The sequence below is a fragment of the Topomyia yanbarensis genome, chromosome 3 (genome assembly GCF_030247195.1).
Source record: "Topomyia yanbarensis strain Yona2022 chromosome 3, ASM3024719v1, whole genome shotgun sequence".
Taxonomy (NCBI): domain Eukaryota; kingdom Metazoa; phylum Arthropoda; class Insecta; order Diptera; family Culicidae; genus Topomyia; species Topomyia yanbarensis.
In genome coordinates, this window is record NC_080672.1 from 425,540,045 (window position 1) to 425,563,215 (window position 23,171).

A 23,171-nucleotide genomic window follows, 5' to 3' on the forward strand; every position below is an offset into this window, starting at 1 on the left:
AATATATAAAATGTTTATACCCTCTTATAAACAGGATCTGCCTAAATAACAAACTATTAATTTATAAACAAAAATTTAGACCAGCAATGCTATATGCAGTGCCAATCTGGGCAAGTTGTTGTGCTACTAGGAAGAAAACGCTTCAAAAGATTCAGAATAAAATTCTGAAAATGATTTTGAAGCGTCCTCCTTGGTTTAGCGCAAATGAGTTGCACAGACTCGCAAACATAGAAACATTAGAAATTATGACGAACAGTATTATAAGCAACTTCCGACAAAAATTGTTGCAATCTTCAATTGCAACGATTAGCTCTCTTTGTAGTTTATAAGTTAGCTTATAAGATTTGTTTAGCTCCTTATTCACAAGACAAGTAGGTTTAAAACATCCTACTGAAAAAAATACTTAACTGCGAAAGCATATTATAACTTAATAATAATTAACTGAATGATGTAAACAATAGGGAAGTCACCACTTGTGGCTGAACACCCAATATACTAAATTAGAAATGTAATGCAAACAAAACAATATAATCAAATAGAAAATAATATATAAAAACCTATTTTAATCCACCTAGCGGTGCAATTGTGCCTTTCTCAATCATGAATCACGAGAATGTGTGCGTTGTTTATATTCATTAAAAACTTTTAAATGCATAAATTACATTTTATTATTATACATCACATGACAACTATATACCGGAAAATAAATCATTATTCGAGTTCTAAAATTTTGAAAAAGAAAAAACATCCACGGTAATATTGAACTGAAAAAAGGTGCGAAATCGGCAAAGTCCCAAAAAGTCGATTTTCATAAAAAAAAATTTTTCGAGATAACATAAAATCTTAAAGATGTTTGGCATCAAAAATACGAATTCGATTTCTGAAATTTCATGGGGTCCCCCCTTTGAAAAAAAAAATTTGAGTTCCGGCTTATATGGGAATTTCATATGTGACCGGACGGTTTAGTCTATATTTCCGGAACCATATAAGCGATCCGTACGAAATTTTATAGACATCTTTGGGGATATTATAGCTATCATTTGGGACTAAGTTTGTGAAAATTGGCCCAACCATTTCCGGGAAACTGATGTGAGTTCGTAAATTTTGAAAGATGGCCGCTTTTCCCGGGCACTTCCGGAACCGTCTATGGTGGTTAATGTAGTCAACGAAAGTTTGGTTGGCCGTCGGTGACCTAGAACAGCAAATTTAAGTTGTTTGAGAGACATTTTAGCGAAATTTTTACCTTTTTTGCTTTCATCGGAGTATCGGTTTGAATCACAATTTGCTATGTGATCGCACGCCACAACCTGTAACTCCGGAACCGGAAGTCGGATCGGGATGAAATTAAATAGCCATTTACGGGGACGCAATACCTTTCATTTGAGGCCAAGTTTAGTCGAATCGTTCTAGCCATCTCCGAGAAACCGATGTGACTGTTATTCTGAATTTAGATACTTCCGCCGGGGCTTCCGGAACCGAGGATGGTGGCCAATGTGGCCAAATAGACTTTGAATGGATGTTAGTGACCTAATACTACAAATCGAAGCAGTTGTGGTCATATTTTGGAAAATTTTTCACCTTTGTGCATTCATTGCAGAATTTATTAAAATCGACATTTTCTGCGTGTTCGTACTTATCACCCTGTAATTCCGGAACCGGAAGTCGGATCCATAAGAAATTCAATAGCAGCCTATGGGAACGTTGCACCTTTCATTTGAGACTAAGTTTGTCAAAATCGGTGCAGCCATCTCTGAGAAAAATGAGTGACATTTTTGGTCACATACACACACACATACACACACACATACATACATACACACACAGACATTTGCCGAACTCGACTGAAGTAGGAGACCCTAAGTCAAGGTGTAGTTCCGTGCCGAGGACTTAATGATTGGAGGGTCTAAAATATGCCAGTCGCGCACGGAGCATTTTGGGTTTTGCCCTTGCTGTGTTATGCGAATCTCTGACACAGTGGACCATTATTTTCTTCGCAAATCGTGGGAATCAAATGATCATGTCCCATTTAAACCTGATATGGCTCGCTAAATGCGTTAACATCCCAACTCGCTTGGTGTCCTCTAGTTGTTGCGCAATTTGTGTTGGAGATGAAATGTACAGTTCTCTAATCAACAATGGTTAGAATAGCACAAGTCAATCTCCAACATAAACGTACAGCAACTATGAATTTATCTCGACTCATGCAGGAAGGTAAAGCTTCCATAGCATTGGTTCAAGAACCGTATTTCCATAAAGGAAACTTCTATTTTGGAAAGTTACTTAACACTGCCTTCATTGCTTACAACAAGACAGGCATGACTAACCCACGTGAAATGCCTCGTGCTTGCATTCTTGCAAATAAGGCTATTGACGCGTATCTCATATCGGAGCTCACAACTCGCGATATCTGTGTTGTCACAGTTACATTGACTGTCGGAAACGTAGACAAGAAATATATATACTGTTCAGCATACCTACCGCATAACGAATCATCTCCTTCTGATGATTTCAAAAGCGTTGTATCATATTGTAGCAGAAATGGGCTTCCGCTCATTATCGGCAGTGATGCGAATGCTCATCACATCATTTGGGGCAGCTCAGACATCAATCTGAGAGGCTCTGAACTGATGGAGCACATAAGTAGTACAAATCTCCATATTCTGAATGTGGGAAACCGACCAACTTTTGCGAGGTCTGGGAGGGAGGAGGTGTTAGACATAACACTTTGCTCTGATAGAATTTTGCATGAACTGGGAAATTGGCAGGTTCCAAATGAAACTGAACCGTCTCTATCCGATCATAAATATATATTTTTCGAGCATTTTGATGTCACCTTCAATGTGGTGACATATCGTAATCCTAAGTCTACAAACTGGGACCTCTTTTTGGAAAACTTAGCGACTAAATTTCATGGATATTTTCCAACAATTAGTCAACTAGACGACTTAGATGACGTCGTGGATACGACAAACTCATTCATATTAGCATCCTACGAAGAAGCTTGTCCACTTCGTACTGTTAAATCGACTAGGGGAACCCCTTGGTGGAGGGCTGAGCTTGATAGAATGAAGAAAGTTATGAGAAGAGCTTGGAACCGGCGTCAGCGTGATGACTCCAGGGCTTTCAGGTCAGCTCGTAGTGCATATAAGAAATGTCTTAGATCTGCAGAACGGGCTGGCTGGCAAAGCCTATGCACTAATGTCTCTAGTCTGAACGAGGCTAGCAGATTAAATAAAATTCTCTCCATATCGAATGATTTTCAGATGAACTCCTTGAAAACCAGAGATGGTGTTTATGTGACAGACGAAAAAGATGTTCTTAATTGTCTCTTCGACACACACTTTCCAGGTTGTATCGATCCGGAGTTGATCAATGTTCACAGATCTCATTCTGGTGATTCGGACTCGTGGGCGTTAGCACGCACATCGGTTTCCACTGAATCGGTCAAGTGGGCAGTTGACAGCTTTGCTCCATACAAATCACCCGGAAAAGATGGAATACTTCCCGTGCTACTGCAAAAGGGATTTGATATTCTTAAACATGTCTTGAAAAAGATTTTGCTTTCCAGTCTTGCTACCGGGTATATCCCGAAAGCATGGCGAGAAATAACTGTTAGATTTATTCCCAAAGGGGGGCGCTCAAGCTATGAAGAAGCCAAGAGTTTTAGGCCTATCAGCCTAAGTTCTTTTCTTCTGAAAGCTTTGGAACGGATAATCGATCATCACATCAGGAACGTTAGTTTAGTTGAATATCCACTGCACAAAATGCAACATGCATATCAGTGTGGGAAATCCACGATAACTCTGCTTCACGATGTTGTTTACAACATTGAGAAAGCCTTCTCGCTCAAGCAATCTAGCTTGGGTGTATTTCTAGATATTGAGGGTGCTTTTGACAATTTGTCCTTCCAGTCTATTCTGGAAGCGACGCGCGGTCATGGGATACCTGCATGTATCTCAGGTTGGATAAACGCAATGCTTAGTAACCGCATACTTTGCTCGTCACTGCGGCAGGCTGAGATACGGAAGTTGAGTATTTGCGGTTGTCCTCAGGGCGGCGTTCTGTCACCTTTGTTATGGAACTTAGTAGCTGACGGCTTGTTGAAGAAACTCAATGAGCTTGGATTTCCAACCTACGGGTTTGCTGACGATTACCAAATACTAATTACTGGATTTTGCATCGGAACAATCTTTGACTTAATGCAACAGGCATTAAGAGCTGTCGAACAGTGGTGTCGACAAGTTAAACTATCAGTTAACCCAAGCAAAACTTCAATGGTTCTTTTCACGAAGAAGCGAATAACAACCGGGGTTCGTCCCTTGCAGTTCTTTGATTCTGAGCTACTGTGTGCAGATCAAGTCAAATACGTTGGAGTCATATTGGATTCCAAACTGAATTGGTCTGCTCACATTGAGTTCAGAGTCAAGAAAGCGTGCATGGCCTTCGGGCAGTGCAGACGAACTTTTGGAAAGACCTGGGGTCTCAAACCTAAATACATCTATTGGATTTACACGACAATTGTACGTCCAATACTGTCATACGGATGCCTTGTGTGGTGGCAGAGGGGAGAGGTGGTGACAGTCCAGTCAAAGCTAAACCATCTGCAAAGAATGGCGCTCATGGCGTTGACTGGTGCTTTCACCACGACTCCGACTGCTGCTCTTGAGGCACTTTTAAATTTCAAACCATTACACATACACTTAAAACAAGAAGCACTATCATGTGCATACAGACTGCAGGTTACTGGGCTTTGGAACAGTAATCATGTTGATCTTGCTACCAGTCATACACGATTGTGGTCACAAATGGTTACATGGGGTGAAGATATTCTTGCTCCCAGCGATATTACACTCACTTGTAGTTTTCCTTACAGGACATTCCATGTTAAGATTCCCTCTCGAGAGGAGTGGTTGTCTGGCTTTATGGAAAGACAACAACAAACGCAAGTGGTTTGTTACACTGACGGTTCTCTGATGGAGGGACGTGCTGGTGCTGGTGTCTACTGTCGTGAAATGAGACTGGAACAATCTCACTCACTAGGTAGATACTGTACTGTATTCCAAGCAGAAATCTTTGCGATTATGTGCGGGGTGCAATCGGCCCTTCAACTGAGTTTGTCCGGCAGAGTTATAAACTTCTGCTCCGATAGTCAGGCTGCAATCAAGGCCCTTAGCTCAGACAAATCCCGGTCCAAGCTAGTGATCGCGTGCCGAACCCAAATCGAAGAACTAAGCATTGTCAACACTATCTACCTTGTCTGGGTGCCCGGACATTGCGGTATTACTGGAAATGAATGGGCTGACGAATTGGCCAGGGCAGGTTCAGCGATTGACTTCATTGGTCCTGAGCCCGCGCTGCCAATTTCGACAAGTTGGATAAGGGAAAAAATACGGTCCTGGGCTTCGTCCGAGCACCGCAATTATTGGAGAAATCTACAAACGTGTCGCCAAACAAAGGCGTTTCTAGAACAACCATGCCCAGTGGTTTCGAAAAATCTCTTACATTTTTCGAAGCTCCACTGCGGCATGCTGACCAGGGCTTTAACCGGCCACTGCAAACTCAATTATCACATGGCAACTATTCAGCGCGCTGAGTCTTTTTCATGTGATCTTTGTGAATCCGACTACGGAACCTCATATCATCTGATATGCAACTGTCCAGCGGTAGCGCAATTGCGATTTCGAGTCTTCAGCCGTCCTTATATAGACGAAACCATGTTTGGTCGACTGAAACTCAGAGACATACTAAAGTTTCTTATCCAATGTGGTAAAGAGCTTTAGGCTTATTCGCAGGCAAGTTGAACTACTTGTGAGTTTAATTTACCTGTTGTTTATTTTTTGTTTTGTGCTGTTTTTCCCACCCTTCCAAGTCTACTTCCCCACACCTCCTTGTCCTTTCCTTCCGCTCAGGAAATGATGAAAACACACGGCAAGGCACAAATCCCCGACTATGTACGGGGAACGTGCCATTTGAGCCAATATATTCTGATTCCTGATTCCTGATTCCTGAGAAAAATGAGTGACATTTTTGGTCACATACACACACACATACACACACACATACATACATACACACACAGACATTTGCCGAACTCGACGAACTGAATCGAATGGTATATGTCACTCGGCCCTCCGGGCCTCCGTTAAAAAGTCGGTTTTCAGAGCAATTGCAATACCTTTCTATTGAGAAAGGCAAAAAGAGCGAGAATTTGACCTTCAAATTGTGTAAACATCTTTAAATGTGCGTTTAAATTTTCGAAAGAGGTAAATCATTTTCACTCCTAACCTTCGTCATAAAAGACTGAGAGTGTCCCTCGAAGCGTGCTTTTACAATGCTCCTTGTCTCGGATATCTTAGAAACTAGCAAGAATTTACACATGGGTCATCAATAACCCCAAGTAACCCTATATTTTAGTCCCTATATTTTTTCCAGGTTTGGCAAAATTCATTTTCATTGTTATCATTAATTGCCAAGCCGAAAAAACACTATGGAGGAACGTCTTCGGGGATCAAAATGTGCTATGCCATCAATCGTATTAAAAGGTTATCTGGTATTAAAGTTGTCGCTAGTCAAGTCCGAATCAAAGGCATAGACTTATTGGCATTGTTTCCATATATATCGCACCTCAGCTGGTTCTAGAAGACTTCAAATTCCACGGTATGCCATGGAGTCGTGACTTCATTCTGGTCCTGTCCAATCTACGTTCAATGCTAATCTTCGGCGTATTGGGGACGTGGAGAGCGATCTCCGTGCTTATGGTAATGGCAATCGCGACATTAATCATGCTGTCTGGTCGTCCGCCTATTGTTCCAGTGCTAGATGTCCATTATACGAATGCCTTCGGCCTCGTTACAGTTCGAGTATCCTCGATCTCCCCTGTATGATATACGTATTTTTAAACAAGATAAATATCTAAATTTAGTTATCTCTTCTCAATTGGTTGATATACTATCAGCTACCTGGAAATCTGGTCACAAAACAGTTCCCAGCGGATCTAAGGAAGATAGCCGACAGTTCGGTTCATGACGTCCGGACAGTAATCTTCCGTTTGCAAAAAGCTGCAAGTTTTTATTTATTATTTTCCCTCTCATTGTTGTCCGCCTTCTTCACTTTCCGTGGTACGGTCTCTGCTGCTTTGATGTTGGAATCAGTCCCTCTTGTGTCTTTTATCTTCCTTATAAAAATCCAAATAGTGTTTCTCATTGATTCAATTGTTAATCAAATAATAGTTCTGGTTAAAAAAATACGAATTGTATATGTCTTTAAAAATATTTCTAACTGCATCCTTTAGTTTGAATAAAATTGCAATAATATTTTTTGTATATCGATCTGAATATGGGTCGTTCCACGTAAAGTGATAAAAAAAATGCAAACTTGAAATCGACTTTCACGGATTTGAACCAAATTTGCAGGAATTGTTCATCTAGGGCCAATATATAATAACCCAAATTTTTGTGTCAATTGAACCACCTCTCGGGCCATGGGGTGCACAGAGTATCTGGAACTCGAGGAAACTTATGAGAAAATGAAATTATAATGTAGTTGCTCAAATTTTCTTTTATGAAGCAAAGCAAATTTTTTTTACAGATTTGGCAGCCGATTCTTAATGTACAGGAATTCAGAGTTAAAAATAATCGAAGCTCTTTTTTGACGGCTGAAAATGAACCTGATGCGACTGGCGGTGAATAGAAAAAATATTCATTCAAATATCTATGTTATTCATTCAGTTGAATATCGTACAATATATTCATTTCACTAATTATCTAGGAAAATGTTTTCAAATGCCGGTAAAGCATACGAAACAACAATCATCATCGCTTACATTGTGTCAGGGCCTACTTTGAAGCGTTTGATTCGTTGCTGCACGGTCGCTTCGCGTAATAATCGGAGCCGAATGAAAATCTGCATGGATGAATAGACGGTTTGTTCGTTTAACGTTTTCAGCTGTGTCACTGAATATTGAAAATGAATGCGGCTGAATATAATCAATTTTCATTCAATGAATTTGAATATTTTTAACTCTGTACAGGATAATTGCAGAGTAATATTATTGACCAGTAAGAATGAAGCTCTTATAAAAAGAATTAAAAACAAACATCTACTCGTAAAATAATCCAAACTAGTTGGTGAAAGCCGGATTTACTATAAGTTTTGTTGAAAATTGTATTATCTAGTTTCATTAACCGTTTGTATTGCGATAGTTAGCTTTGACGTACACTGTTTATTTATTTTTTGATTTGCTTGTCGTTTGCTATACAAACTATATAAGAATATTCTGCTGTGACAACCGCAACCACCTTCTTATTCACTCTAGTTTTAACACAGTACACAACAACAACATTCCACCCACTTGACGGAACCAAACACATTTTTTTCCGGGACTGCGCAGTCACGGGTCACAATTAAATGGCCCCGGCAAATGATGTTGCTCGCAATAAACCACAGTGACATATGTCCTTTGCATTTGGCACCCAATTTCATTCTCGATTTCGCGAGGTGAAATATCTTGTAGGACATATTTTACGGGGTTCACGTTTTCCGGAGTCTTTTTGTGGAAGGTGGGTTCCATTGGGTGTTACCGTTCGTGCTCCAGTAGTATACCCCTGAGCGGCAGTGTTTTATGGCAGCCAGTCAGTCAGTCAGTCCACGAAACAAAATGATAATTAGGACTACGGTTGGCAAAAATTTACGATGTCGTATAAATGATAATAATGACGCGGATTGTGAACAAAACAAAACAATTTATTGTTGAATGGATTCCTCTTCGTTGGCGTGTTCCAAAGAACTACAAGCACTAACCTGATTTTGGGACAACTGGAATTTATGGTTTCTTCGAAGAATACTTTTGACTCGTTTCTCGTGTCTCGGCCTTAGTTGACAGCTTTTACAGTTTACTTGTTCGACCTGCCAATTTTCCAGAAGAACTTCAACCAGTTTCTTTCCACCGGATTTTCCCAGAGGGGTGCAGTTCATGTGTAGTATCTTCAACGGGCGGTGGAATCCGATCAGTTGTACCACCTATCTCACAGGAGGTTAGTTAATGTTTGGAAAATAGTTTAAACCGTACTCACCCTGTATGCACCTTGCTCTCCCAATTCACAACCGGTAACGTTCAGTTCCCGCACATGACGAGTGTTTTTGATGGCACCACCTAGTACTAGAATGCCCGGTTCACCGATCGGATTATGAGATATATCAAGCTTATCCAAGAATCCTTGATAAACGTTGATCCCATAGCTGAAGTCTTCTATCTCTTTGTCGTTTAAGAAATTTCCTGTTAAATTGATAGCTTCAAGAGTTTCGGGACATCGACTAATATACTTTCCCAGTAAAATCCCTATGTCCTCTCCCAAGTAGCAATAGGATAGCTCAAGCGATTTGAGTTTAATCTGTGCAAGCTGTCCTAAAAGTAGTTTTAATTTATCCGGACTCATTCGACTTCGCGCCATCGTGAAATATTGTAAAAGTTGTAATTTCGGGAGTGCTTTGCCCAGATTTTCCATATCCTCGAAGGAAAACTGGAAAAATCTGCGCTCGTAACCCTTTAAAATACTATCCAATCCGAATACCAAACTTAACGAGGTAAGGTTCACTAAATGCTTCAAAATTTCCAGCGACCCATGGCTGCACAACTCGGGAGGAGCATTATACACTTTATATTCTTCGTATCCTTCAGCTGGTTCAACCTTTTCAAGGGGTAGTAGTTGAGACAGTTCAAGTTTTCTTATGAAGGAAGCTGTTTCGATTAGTATATCTTCCAAGCATCCTTCAAACCAGTACTCAGGCTTTTCATTTTCGATTGCTTCCGCTACTTTCAACTCAATGCCAAATGGTTTCCAATAAACTCCGGGAATCTGTTCTAATTTTAAGAAGTCGACAAGTCGCTTGGTTTTTACCTTTACCACTTGTTTCCAAAAAGTTTCATTCTGAAACATCGTGGATTACACAACATTCTTTCTCAAATAAAGATCTAAACTTCAACCTACATCTAATTTAACGATATCAATAATTGGCAACTCGATGTTCAGCATGGATCCAAAATCGCGTGCCTGCTGACACGTAACCCCCTTTGGCATGGGTCCACCTTTGTACGCGGCAGCCAAACGCTCCACCACCAGTGTGCTTAAATATTTCGGAAAAAACGTCTTCGAGCCGCCGTCGCCGACATCGCTGAACGCAATCGCTTCCGCATAGATGGTCCGGTCTGCTTCGCTCGCCAACTGACGGGTAATGTTCGACACTCGGTAGGCCTCCCAGGAGTTGAGCAAATCCCGCTCGGCAGTAAATCTCAAATGGCAAATTTCCTCCAGCAAGTCAACTTGGGACATTTTTTTTCCTTGCAAACACTGTTGACAAAGTTGTCGTCCAACTGCCACGCCATAAATTAATTCCAGCCTGCTTAGCCTGGCCCCGTCTTGATTCGGTCGAGCAACATCTTAACGGTTTTATCGCCAACTGGATTTTTTTTACTGAGAAGCAGCAGCAGTAGCAGGACCCAGGTTACTTTTACTTCTGGATTCGTACGGAGCACAGGGTGAGTGCGTGGGCGTGAGAGTTAATTTTAAAACATATTTTATGGCGGCTATAAAAGAAAACTTTTCCGTGTCATAAAAACCCGGAGGCGATTACTAGCCCTGCCAAGGGTAGAATTTTTTAATTAATTTTGCATTTCTTTTACTTCGGCTGGGATTCCGCCCGGCTATTCCCGGTTATTTGCTGCTGACTGACGTTTTGGCTTTCGATTTCCCCTTCTTGATGGTAGGTTATGGAGAGAAAGTAGCGATTAATTATTACTTTGTCGCTGGAGATGCTTGGTAAAGAGTGTATTCGACAAAAAAGAAAGTTTTCTTGTCTAGTCACTACGCCCGAAATTATCCAAATTATCCACATAATGTCATTCGCACAAATTCGCATATTATATTTAGTTTTTAACGCAGAACTACGTTTTTATTTTCAGTATGGGGGTGAAATTTGCGTATTCAGCAAAATGGTGTGTGTAGATCTTAGGTTATTATTCAGTCATTTAACGATACATATACACATATCACTCAGAAATACTTCTAAAACAGATCAAATTCCTATCGATTTTTGATATTATGGCTTTGAAATAGTGAATAATGTAATCCGTAGTCAAAATAACATGCATTTTCCCTAGTCTGTGATGACAGATTTTGGCATCTGGCACACTACGCTTCTATGAATGACGTCAATGACGAACACCGCGTCGGAAACAACAGCAGCAACAGACAAGTACATTTATACACTGCACTGCACGCCGTATTTCAACTCCGCAACCGTATGTATATATTGCAAACAGCACCCCGTGTCGGTTAGTTAATTGGGCCAGATTGTTCTCAAATGTGCGGCTCTAAGCCGAGTGTTTTCAGTTTTGGAAATCACGACGAAACTTACTCCCGTATCCAAGCGACTGATTTTACTTCCGCTTACTGCGTGTGGGGAAGAATTGAATTATTTAATCAGTCCGCCAAAAAAGGTTAATTAAATCACGGCTGTTTGGTTTGTACGTATCGAATGGTGTTATTGTTGAATGTTGTAATGTTGAGTCCTACTTAACTCGATTCTTATCGTAATTCTTCCCATTTGAAGCTGTTATTTAAATAGGTTTGATCAATTTATGTTCAATGCATTAAGACAAACGGCATCGGATTTTATCTATTACTTTGGCTGGGCCTCAACGTACAATTATGCAACATGAGGCCAAACTATGTCGCCATTCACCTCTCAAACAGAACTACTATCCCTTACCTCCCCGCGGTGGTAAGCATGGTACGAGTCGCCTCATGTCGTTTTTGCTTGTACCCGAGGCTGGGTCGGGATCTGGCCCCAACCGCTGTCAATTCATACATATTGACAGCGATTGGGATTGAAACCTGATCCAGTTATGCTAGAAATGTCATAAGTGTGGTCTTGAGGAACCCCCTCATTGAATTTCACTATTTGCTGACGATCTGTTAAAAACGACTTAATCCACGCCAGGATCTCATCTCGATTCCTAATTTTCCAAGCGTGAAAATCAAAAGTATAAATCAGTGAAAAGAGATACGATATGATTTCCATTATCCATGGCATTTATAGAGTAATCCATAAATTCTGGAAGGTTTTCAATTGTTGAACCGCCTTTAAAAAACTCATGTTGTGCATTAGTTATTTTGTGTCTGAATTGGCTGAAAATGTTTTTATTGACTGATGGATTTGAAAAATTTTGGAAAACAAGACAGACTGGCAACCCCCCGATAATTGCGAATGTAGAATTTTTCACCCGTTTTATAAATGGGAATTAAAATGGATTTCTTCCATTCATTTGGAAAATTACCGGTTTCAAGAGACTTATTAAAAGGCAAGAACAAAGGTGGCTAGAGTTCAGTTGTTAAATTCTTTTTCTTTTTGTCTGAGCGGAATCATCTCTTGAATAGTCAGGTAAAAAAGAAAAATATTCAAAGTCACTATAATTATCTGAATAGTAAGAATAATTTTAGAAAGATTATACATATCTTTTGAAGTTTCTAGGTTCGTAGCATTCGGTTGGTCATGATGGCCCCCACCAACGGCGTCAACCTTAGGATGCACTGAAATCTTGAGCTGAATTGTTCTCGAAAAGTTGAACTGACAGGCTCACAACACTTTCTATAACACCTCACATACCCCACCCATCACACACAATCTTATCATTGCTGCACTGCATTTTGTTTTTCCATTCTTTTATCCGCTACTATAAATAACTTAAAACTTTTAGGAAAAAAATCCGGTCGTCCGATTCCAAGTTTATAGCCAACAAACATATACTCGCTAAATCACCTGCTTATTATTATTATCCCGTTTGTATGTATGTGTTGTGAATTAGGCCTTACCAGAAACAAACGAGTAACGTGTAGCAAAAGGACTAGAACCGACAAACATTTACTTGCAGAAACGCCTATTTAAACTTTAGCTTTTGACGACTTGTATGTAAACTATGCATAGCTTTGGGGTTTCGATATTGATTTGTTGAACACTAACGAATCATTTGGGAACTTTTCGCTAACAGTTCGAGAGCGACAAAAAACAGATGCATTTCCACTCCCGGTGATTTGTTTTGGATGTAGACCGAACCGAATGGAACAGATCACATTACAGAGCAGTTAAGCAGGCCACCTCCTTAGAACTGTAGCAAAGATCGTGGAGTAGGCGAGATTGGATGTCATCGAGAAGACAACCCCACATCGTACTGTGAGAATTGAAGTCTCCTGAGTACCGGGAGGAATTTCACAGCAACGCAAAGAGTTCGGAGCCCAACCTAGCCCCAACCACTTGTGCACTCGTTTGTTGGCAGATTTGTAAAACAACAAGCTGTTTGCTTCGGCTTTGTGTTAGCCCTTCCTCGAGCTGTTATATTTGGTAGCCTTTCAAGAGAATAAATTAAGCCTGCACAAGGAATCTCATTTGTCTCTAGTTTTTAGCATCAGTAACAAGGATATGGTCAGAGTTGAGCTCTTCCTGAACCAAACGAGCATAATGATTTATGTGCGTTTTAGTAATTCTGCAGAGAGCTCTTAAAGCGTCTAGTGCTTTAGTAGATCCACACGTGAAAACTCGAATCGGTAACCACACCGTCGATCTCAACCTTTTGAGCTGGCATGTAGGCGCGGTAATCCTTCATAAAAGAACTGTCGCAAGTTCTGTCAATTGCTTGCTTAAGACATCAGATTATCACTAATCTGGGATTATCCGGACGAACCTTCGAGATATGTGCTACTTAGCGGATGATCTTTGATCTGGAAGCACATCAGATATGGTCCGTCGGAGTTCAATGTTTTGCCTTTCTCATATAGAAAGGTTATCACTCTGAAAATCTGCAACCTAATCCCGGCAAAATTTTGTTTGACAAATATAGGTTTTCTGCATTTTTAAAGGGTCGTAGGTAGGGGTATGCAGTAATGGATTACCCCCCCCCCCCCCCCGCCCCCCCTGTTCACACTACACCCCAACTTCTCTTTAATATTCTCCAGCAAGTTAACTTCCATAAAATCCCCCCCCTCATCAAGACCCCCACCATATCCTCTACCTCATCTACCCACCCCTCTCTCATCCCAATCACCTTCACCTAGTGGATATGCCAAGATAGGTTGGAGGGGTAATTCGGTTGTGGGTTATTCATCCCCACACACCCCCACATGATCAAATTAGTTAGCCGAAAGACAACCCCCCACAATATTATGTATTTTTACTTCAAACAGCGGAAGATCCAGAATAAAATTTCCTAGTGAGTTAGAAATTTCGGTTTTGAAATGAACACATTATGTAACACGCAATAACCGTATTCAATAAAAACCAGTAACAATTTGATTGGTTGAAACTAATTTTAAATTTCTTAACAAGTTAAAAAATTTTGACGGAGTCCAGACCCCCGAATTTTCTTACTGGATCCGCCACTTGTTTCAAGTGTGGAGATTTTTTTTCGCAGGTATTTCCAACAGTGTTTGTATCATGAGAGTGCGAGTGACGAAACCTATTCCTTTCAATACGAAGTTGAAGCGCGTAACCATATCTCAAATCACGCTGCGCACACATGAAGAACAGATCCGTACGTGCCAGTTCTGTAACAAGAAGACACACTACGGGAAACCATGTAAGGGAGAGTCGGTAAAGACGGACACAGAGGGTAAGATGGACATCTTGCGTTTGTCACATCTTGCGTTTGTCACAAACTGATTACTTCTGAAAGACAGTTCAATAATCAAGTATGCGAAATTTCAGATATATGAGCAAAACAATTTGTTTTTTTTTTTCGACAGCATGGTAATGGATATATTTTTTGATAGTAGAAAACAACGATTAAAACCTGAAAATCGTTAATCTTGGGAAACATTTCTAAGTGGGCATTTAACACTTGATTGGCGAAAAAACGGAAACTTTATTTTATGATTCTCAATTTAGACAGAGTTTTTTTAAATTTGTGTAATGTCGGATATGACGAACAGAGTAGGGTAGGGAAAAATGGATATCTTTCTTACGCCAACGCAAATCAGAATGCCATCAAATTGCATATCCTAGGGCTAATTTGTATTATCGCTACATTTTAATGTACCGACAGAAAACAAAATTAATTGGTCGACAAGCGTCTCACTGGGCCCTTGTCCTACGTGAAACTATTTAACCTTAAAGTGTCCGTCTTAGGCACAGTTACCCTACAAGAACCCCCCGTAGGTCCTATAAACAGCTCAAAACAGGCAAGGACAGCATAAACGAAACTAGAACCGATGAATATACAAGAAATTTCAACTTACTTATTTTTTTTTCCACATTGTAAATATTAAAAAAAATCCTCGGCTCAGGTAAGCTAACGCGTAGAGCCGTGTCACAAAACGAAATCAAAACAAAATTCGTAATCCACGCTATGTTAAGCTTCACGCCTGGACGCTGAACAGCTACTAACCTGACGAATCTAGCATCCTACATAACAGTGACTACTTGATCAAACTGATAATATTTACATCAGCTTACCCGCCGATTTTCATATAACAATCAATAAAATGAAGAAATTTGGAACGGCAGGTTTTGCAGCTATTTTGATTCTCGCTCTCAGGTCGAAAGATAATGGTTGTCATTGGAGTTTGCCTGCTGTAGCGCAGGGAAGCTACTTGGGACCGTTGATATTTCTGCTTTCCCTCAATGGCGTATATTTAGTGCTGAAAACGCCTCACCGGTTCCACATAAAAGATCTAAAAATATTTCATCTCATCCGCTCAATTCAGGATTGCCGATTTCTTTAACAACAGCATGGCGGTCTAGCAAGAATTGCGTGTTCGTAAATCCGAAAAAGTGCTCGGTGATCGAATACCATTGAAAGACTGTAGCAGAGCTCTTGCTCGTAGATTCTCAGAACTTTTTTGCTGCCGAAGACTTATCTGCCAGACCCCAGAACTTTTTAACTACCGAAAGCCTGTGGAAAAGGCAAAATCGATTTAGACGATTTCAACAGTTCTGGGTTTTTACTCGCCTGATACGGTCACTCTGAATATGTTTAATCAGGAATGCCCTTCTTTTGTCAGCGGACTGGAGTCGCATATTATCATAAACTGACACTACGCATTCCAAACACTTTCACGGCTACTAAATGATATTGAATTTCGAGAAGCTCGTCCGTTTAATTTCTAGGAACGTTTGCACAGTTTTGATGGTTTAGAACGTTTGTCCATTTTGTCTTACAGTGCTGAAAAGTGTTGTCCGTGAACCCACGCTATGTGAAAATACGACTTTGAAAGTGCATTGCCCTGCTTCAATTCATCTCACGTCACAAACGAAGCGGATGTCACGCCTGTTATTCTAATTCTTGATTTTGACCCATCCAGCATCATACGAATCAGTTTAAACAGTTTGTTAAAAACATTATTCAAACATTATCTACCAATGTTCGTTTCGTTTCATTTAATCGTACGCTGCCTTGAAAATCCACAAAGAGATGTTGAGTCCGTAAGTTTTATTCTCACTCTTTTATCCAAGATTTATTGATTTATTCTGATTTCTCGTTTATCGTCCTTCTCTAAATCCACTATTCAAATATATAGAACAGCACATCAACTAAGGTACTCTAAGTACTGACATATGCACAATGACACAACATTCCTGTTCGAGCCCTTCTACTCAGCTCGAAGAAAATTTTGAAATGACAATTGAACGACCCCCCGATTGCTGCGATCGATATTTTTTGTGGATCAACTGTGATATGTCAGCAAAGAGTAATTGCGCGCGTTTTTTGCGTTTCCGGAAGAGATAGAGAGCGCACTTTGTGTTTCCGCTGACGACAAGGAAGCCATTTTGTGGGATTTGGTATATAAGGCGTAGAAATAAGTTAATCGTTCTCATTCAAATTCAAGTCGTGCGATGAATAACAAATGAATAATATCTATACAGTGAATAAGTGATTAATATAAATAAAGTAGATGTGAATAATAGTTGAATAAGAACTTAAAGTGGTTTAATTATTGTTGCCCGTTATCAGAACGCAAGGAAAGAAATTCCCGTGTTCCGCCATCTTATTTCCCTTCCACCAAAGTGTTTACAGTCCTCTTCCGTGTTAATTTACCTCGGGACAGATTCCCCACGTGTTCGGTAGCCTTGAGAAATCGGCACCGACAACTCCATTATTTCTCATCAGTTTTCACAAACATTCTTTGCATTTGTCTAGAAAGTTTCCGTTTAACGCTGCAGTGTTTAGTAGTGAATTTAGCAACTAAAATAACCAAATAAATTGACTTCTGTGTTCTGATTCTACGGTAAATTGCGGTTGGTTCTAAGGTTGGTCAGCTAAGTATGTAGATAATTGTATGTTATCTGACCTGTAATGACTGCCGGCTCGAGGGAAACCGCCCGGCGTCCCAATACTTGATGCATCCGTTCGAATCTGTAATCCTGGCCGTTGATTCCTGATGCCGGAAACTGAAAGTTTATATCTCCCCCCCTCCCCCTGTCAGTCTTGTCCACCGTCTCTCCCATGTCTCTGATACACAGATGTATGACTTCACCCCCTTTTCCCCTTGAATATCTTCCTAAAACTTATGTGCCCCCCTATCTTCTAGTTTTAGTTGATCAATATTTAATCTCAGTAAGAAATACCCAACTGTACCACTACTTTAAAATAGCCCTAATTAATTCCCCCTAATATTGGACCACTCTCTCTAGTTATTTCTAGTTAATAGGCTTGTTAAATGTTCCGCTTAGTTAATAATTAATTTCTCCAACAATCTCCCTTCTAAAAATCATAAAGTGAATTGCTATACAAAGAACACACAAAATGACCCGTCCCCCTGATCTTACGAATATTATATTATCCCCTCTTGTATATGTATAAGTTAGCTGTAAAGTTTTTTTTAGTTTCATTATATAAAACAAAATAATATTGAAATGTGTAACCCCCTAGTTTTAAGAAATTCAAAATGTAAAAAATGAAAAAATGGCACCTTTAAGCTAACGCATACGTGCCTTATCAAATAAACAAATTGAATCTGACCTGTAATATCATACTTATGCGGAAAAAAAATCCGTTCATACATCCATGAAAACAAGATCACGATTTCGTGAACTGAAGGATTTACGAAAACTGAAACCAAGTTCCTGATACTATGAATAATAAACCACGTACTCATGAAAGTATTTGCGTTTCCAAAAAAAAACTAGTTCGCGTCGAATATATGCATGGCGTTACATTCGAATGTTTGGTAAGGTTACTGTGGTTGTTCCCTCGACATGTTTAGTTTTTGTTGTGATCCTTGTTTACAATTTGGGAATACACTGACGATAGTTAAACGATGTTCACGATTGCAGGATCGTATTCACGATTTTCTTAATTTCTATTTCGTGGTATTTTAGTAATGAGTAGAGTGATTCAAGCTTATAATTTCAGGAAAAAAATCACGATTTTTGTGTGAGTAATGTGATTTATATTCATGATTTCAGAATCTCAGTCACGATTTTTACATTTTTGTTACAAATAGTATGATTTATGTTCTTGATTTTAGGCCTTAGTCATAATTTTCGTATTTTTTGCACGTCATCATGATATTTTATTCTAGAGCTTACTTACGAATTCGACACGTGGACTGATGTGACTGATGTTCATGACATCAGCAGTTGTATTGTGATATTCGTACTTCGTCTTATCGCGATCTATCATTTTTTGGCTATTATCGGATTTTGTGTTCGGACTATCTATTTATTTATGTATTTATTTATAGTTAATATCAGTAGACACAGTGTGGTTCTAATGATAATTTCTAAATATATTTTAAAAATCAGATTGTAATCTGCAACGTGGAATGTGAAGGTCAAACTCGGATGACACTCTGTTGAAAGTCCGCATCAAACCAATGATGGCACCGTTAGCTCCATAGTTAGTCCGGCGAAGAGATAATCGGAGGAATATATTATTGCAAAGAGAACGAGAACGAACGTTTATATTTATCGCACTAAGAAGTTCGGAACAGTCGATTCGATCGAGCCAAATATCCGAAATCGTCATAGCACGGGATAGGTCCCGCCGCACTTGCAATGTTTATAGTCCAATAAGCAAACCACGACTTTCGTAACTTGGTAGCTGATGAGGGTTGTGCCAAGGCAATCGAAGAAGGGCAAACCGAACAAATCTGCACTGTACTGTCTCAATTCGATGGTCACCGTTGAGATAATGAGGGTTCCACACAACTGAACAATATTCCAGTGTTGAACGAACGAGTGAGCAGTAAAGAGATTTCAAGCAGTAAATATCTAAAAAGTGCTTAGATATTCTAATAATGAACCCCAAGTTGGCGTTGAAAGTAAGCTGCATCACCAGTATTCCGGATTCTGCGGTAACTAAACTTGAGGTCGTCAGCGAAAGATAACCGTGGTCTTTCTAAACAATAGTTGACGTTGTTGAGATACAGAAGAAAAATCAATGGACCGTGATGGCTGCCTTGCGGAATGCGAACAACTCTTCAGATTCACATTCACCCATCTTGACTGCCAGACGACAATTACTGAGATACGAATGCATCCAGTGGAGAATATTAGTACCAAAGCCAAGTCTATCCAACTTTGCCACTGCAATCTTGTCAAATGCAGCTGAAAGGTCTGTGTAAATAACGTCAGTTTGAAGACCGTCAGATATGGCATCTGTCACATATGTTGTGAACGCCAGAAGATTCGTAGATGTTGAACGTTCCGGCATAAATCCATGTTGAGTCGCGGAGATATACTGTTTGCAGTGGCTGAAAATGGGTTCCAACATAGCCATTTCAAACAGCTTAGGAACTGCGCTTAGCGTTGTAATACCGCGGTAGTCGTCGACTTCCTTTTTATCACCTTTTTGCTTTTCTCATATAGAAAGGTTATGCAATCGCTCTAAAAGTCGTCAACCTAATCTCGGCTTTTTGGCTTGTGTAGGCTTGGATAGGAGTATGCAGTAAGGGGTCGCTACTTTAAAAGTATAACTAGTTTAAAATTTCTTAACGGATCCTCCTTGATTCGCCGTTGGTTACAAGCGATGTTTCAGTGTCGACTCATAGTATCTCAAAATCGTGGCTGTCGATCCATTGTATGCACTATGTGCAAATTGTATTGACTATGTAATATACATTTCCACCATTGTATTGAACATAATGAGCCAAGGAATCGCAGTTTGGACAAATGAGAAATGCACAATTGCACCACTGGGTGGATTAAAACAGGTTTTTGTGAACTGGAAACATGAAGAAGGATTTCCAGGGTTCGGGAATGAACGCAAGATAGATCCTAGGTCAAGTACTAGGAATCATGAACTAGTTCACGAACCCATGAATAACATTTCATGCTTTTGTGAAATATTTCACGAGCGCGAATAGTATGTCGTGACTGTTATTTGTTCAATTTTTTTTTTTAATTCGTTTATTTGGAACGGCTCAAGGCGTTAGCTTCACGGAGCCGTGGGTCTTTTATATATTTACATGATGTAAACAATAAAAATAACAAACAATTAATGCTAAGATCGATCCCGTACGCGCGACTTGCCATTGCGCGCGGAGATCTGTTTTCGTGTCGGGGAAAACCTTGCATTCGCGTCAACTATATCATGGGGGTCATTTGTAATTTGTTCAATATTTGTTCGATACATCAACAGGCATATCAAAGCCCCAATAATGTTGGCCTTAACACTAATCTAATTTCTAACAATCAAGTACACAAAAACAGTCATACAATAATTAAAAACAAATAAAAAGGTCAAGTGTTGTTAGCTAATTGATTAAATAGTCTGGAAAAACGTATACGCAGATTTTGTCGAGAAACATTGAAATCAAATGCCGTAGCTGCCTGGTTAAAAATTCGTTGCAGACCAGTGCTGGCTCCATACATACTATAGTTAGTGCGTCGGAATGGTAATCTGAGCATAATGTTGTTGCGTAGTGTTCGAGGAGCGACGTTTATGTTGATTTGTTCCAGAATAGCTGGGGCATCTATACGTAGTTAAAATGAATCGAATCCTTTTTCCGTGAAAACGACACTACCGAACACTTCTTCTGGTTCACGCACATGCGGTTCGTGTTACACCAATCAGCAAAGACATCAAGCTGCTGTTGGAGAAATCTGCAATCTTCAATTGAACGAATTAGGCGGAATATCTTGAGGTCATCTACGAAGGACAATCGTGGAGTCTTCAGAACTAGATGTACATCATTGAAGTATAGCAGAAACATCAACGGTCCCAAGTGGCTTCCTTGAGGTATTCCTGGCGTAGAAATGGGGTGGGGGCCTGACAATCTCCTATGACAACCTCGGTCTGTGAGGTAGGATCGAAACAACTGCAAAACACTACCATTTATTCCAAATCTCTCCATTTTTGCGATTGCGATATCGTGATTTATCTTATCGAAAGCGGCAGATAAGTCAGCGTAAACAACGTCGGTTTGAGCACGATGTTCCATACTCTCTGTTATGTCGGATATTAAACACAGCAGGTTACACGCTGTTGACCGCCCGGACATGAAGCCGTGTTGTTCGTCACTTAGGTACTGCTTACAATGAGCCTGAAGAGGTTCCATAATCACCAGCTCGAACAACTTCGAAACTTGTTACCCTTCTTGTGGACTGGGAACATGTTCGCGTATTTTCAGCAAGATGGAAAAACTCCTCTAGCAATAGATGCTCGAAAAATATGAACAAGCGGAGTAATCAAAGCTTCAATGTGCCTTTTCAGGATAACGGAGGGGAACCCGTCGGGTCCCGAATTGAAAGATGACTTAAGCTGAGAGGAAGCTCTGGTAATCATCGTTGCATCGACATCGATAGCACCCAAAGCTTGGCCTACAAGTGGAGCTCTGCTAGCGGCGAGTTCGATTTGCTCAATAGTTAGTGCCTCATCTGTGAATACATTCGCGAATTTTTCCGAATAAAGTGCACATATGTCTCGAGATGTGGAAGCTGTGTTCCCATTGAAAGTCATAGACGACGGCAGGCCTGATTCCTGGCGCTGCTCGTTCACATATTTCCAGAAACGTTTAGGATGCGACTTGAGATTACGCTGAATATTTTGCTGATATCGATAGAAACAGTGTTGGCTGGCTCGTTTGTATGCATGGTTGAGATTGACGTAATAGTCTCTGAGTGATATTGTGCGATACTTGGTAAACCTCCGCAGGGCAGCTCTCTTTATAGACTTCAGCCGTCGCAGTGTACTCGTTTGCCATGGAGGGCCGGTTTGTCGATGGTGAACTTTCTTTGGAACGTGCCTGTCAACAGCATACACCAGACCGTTTGAGAAGGTTTGAACTGCGGTTTCGACATCTTCGGGGTCCAGAATATTTTCCCAATCGATGGTGGAAAGAAGGTCTGCGATACTGCGATGATCAGCTTTACGGAAATTGTAGGAGACAGAAAGCGGTAATATATCGAAGTCAGGCACCACAGAGCTATCAATCGTGCTGATCAGTGGAGGATGATGTGCCACTGGTTTTACTAGGGGAGAGGGAGCCGTTACTATTGATGTGGCAGAAACCCGATCGCTGAGAGAACAAAGATCGAGATGGTGGCTATTCTCATTGGCAATAGGACTGATTTGTAGTAACGTGGCTGAGCTATAGCTATCCTGTAGCCTCACTGCACATAGGTGGAGAACGGAATGGTCCGAATCCGGATAAAGAAATCCATTACGGGAAGATTTCCATGAAATACTAGGATTCATGAACCAGTTCACGAATACATGAATAATATTTGATGAGTTTGTGATGTGTGAGTTTTTCTCGAGCACAGATATATTATACAGGGTGTTTGGTTCATGAGTAAGAATCTCTCGAAGGGGTTATTTACTGTCATATTTGGAGCAAAAAATCGTTCAACACATACCATCAAATCTCAACCGTTACAGAGTTATTGAACTTTTTGTGTAAAAAACTTGTTTATCTTAAAACACCTCTAACTCAAAAAGTATACTTCGTATTCTAAATCTTTTAGTGCCATTGGAAAGGTGAGAAAATTTTCTATTGATCAATGTTCTCATATCTTTCATATAACTAGTTTTAATAACCTTTTAGTTGTAAAGTAGTTAACAGTTAGTGTTTTTGATGAGGTTTTTGTTAATTTTATCAAAATAATGAATTATGACTATAGCAATATCTATTATCCAAAATTTGGGTTTGAGGACGATTCATAATTTGTTCTTCAACATA

At 40.1% G+C, this 23,171-nt stretch overlaps 1 protein-coding gene across 1 annotated transcript in view; it reads right to left on the reverse strand.

The window, feature by feature from the left end:
- Positions 1 to 10,328, reverse strand: part of LOC131688410 (uncharacterized) — a 35,489-nt gene extending 25,161 nt beyond the window's left edge. Inside the window, exons 1-3 of the mRNA XM_058972615.1 lie at positions 9,987 to 10,328; positions 9,072 to 9,926; positions 8,800 to 9,018 (exon numbers count right to left, since the gene is read on the reverse strand). Coding sequence (XP_058828598.1) covers positions 8,800 to 9,018; positions 9,072 to 9,926; positions 9,987 to 10,328 — 1,416 coding nt within the window. The remainder of the gene's footprint in view (positions 1 to 8,799; positions 9,019 to 9,071; positions 9,927 to 9,986) is intronic.
- Between the last annotated feature and the right edge of the window lie 12,843 nt (positions 10,329 to 23,171).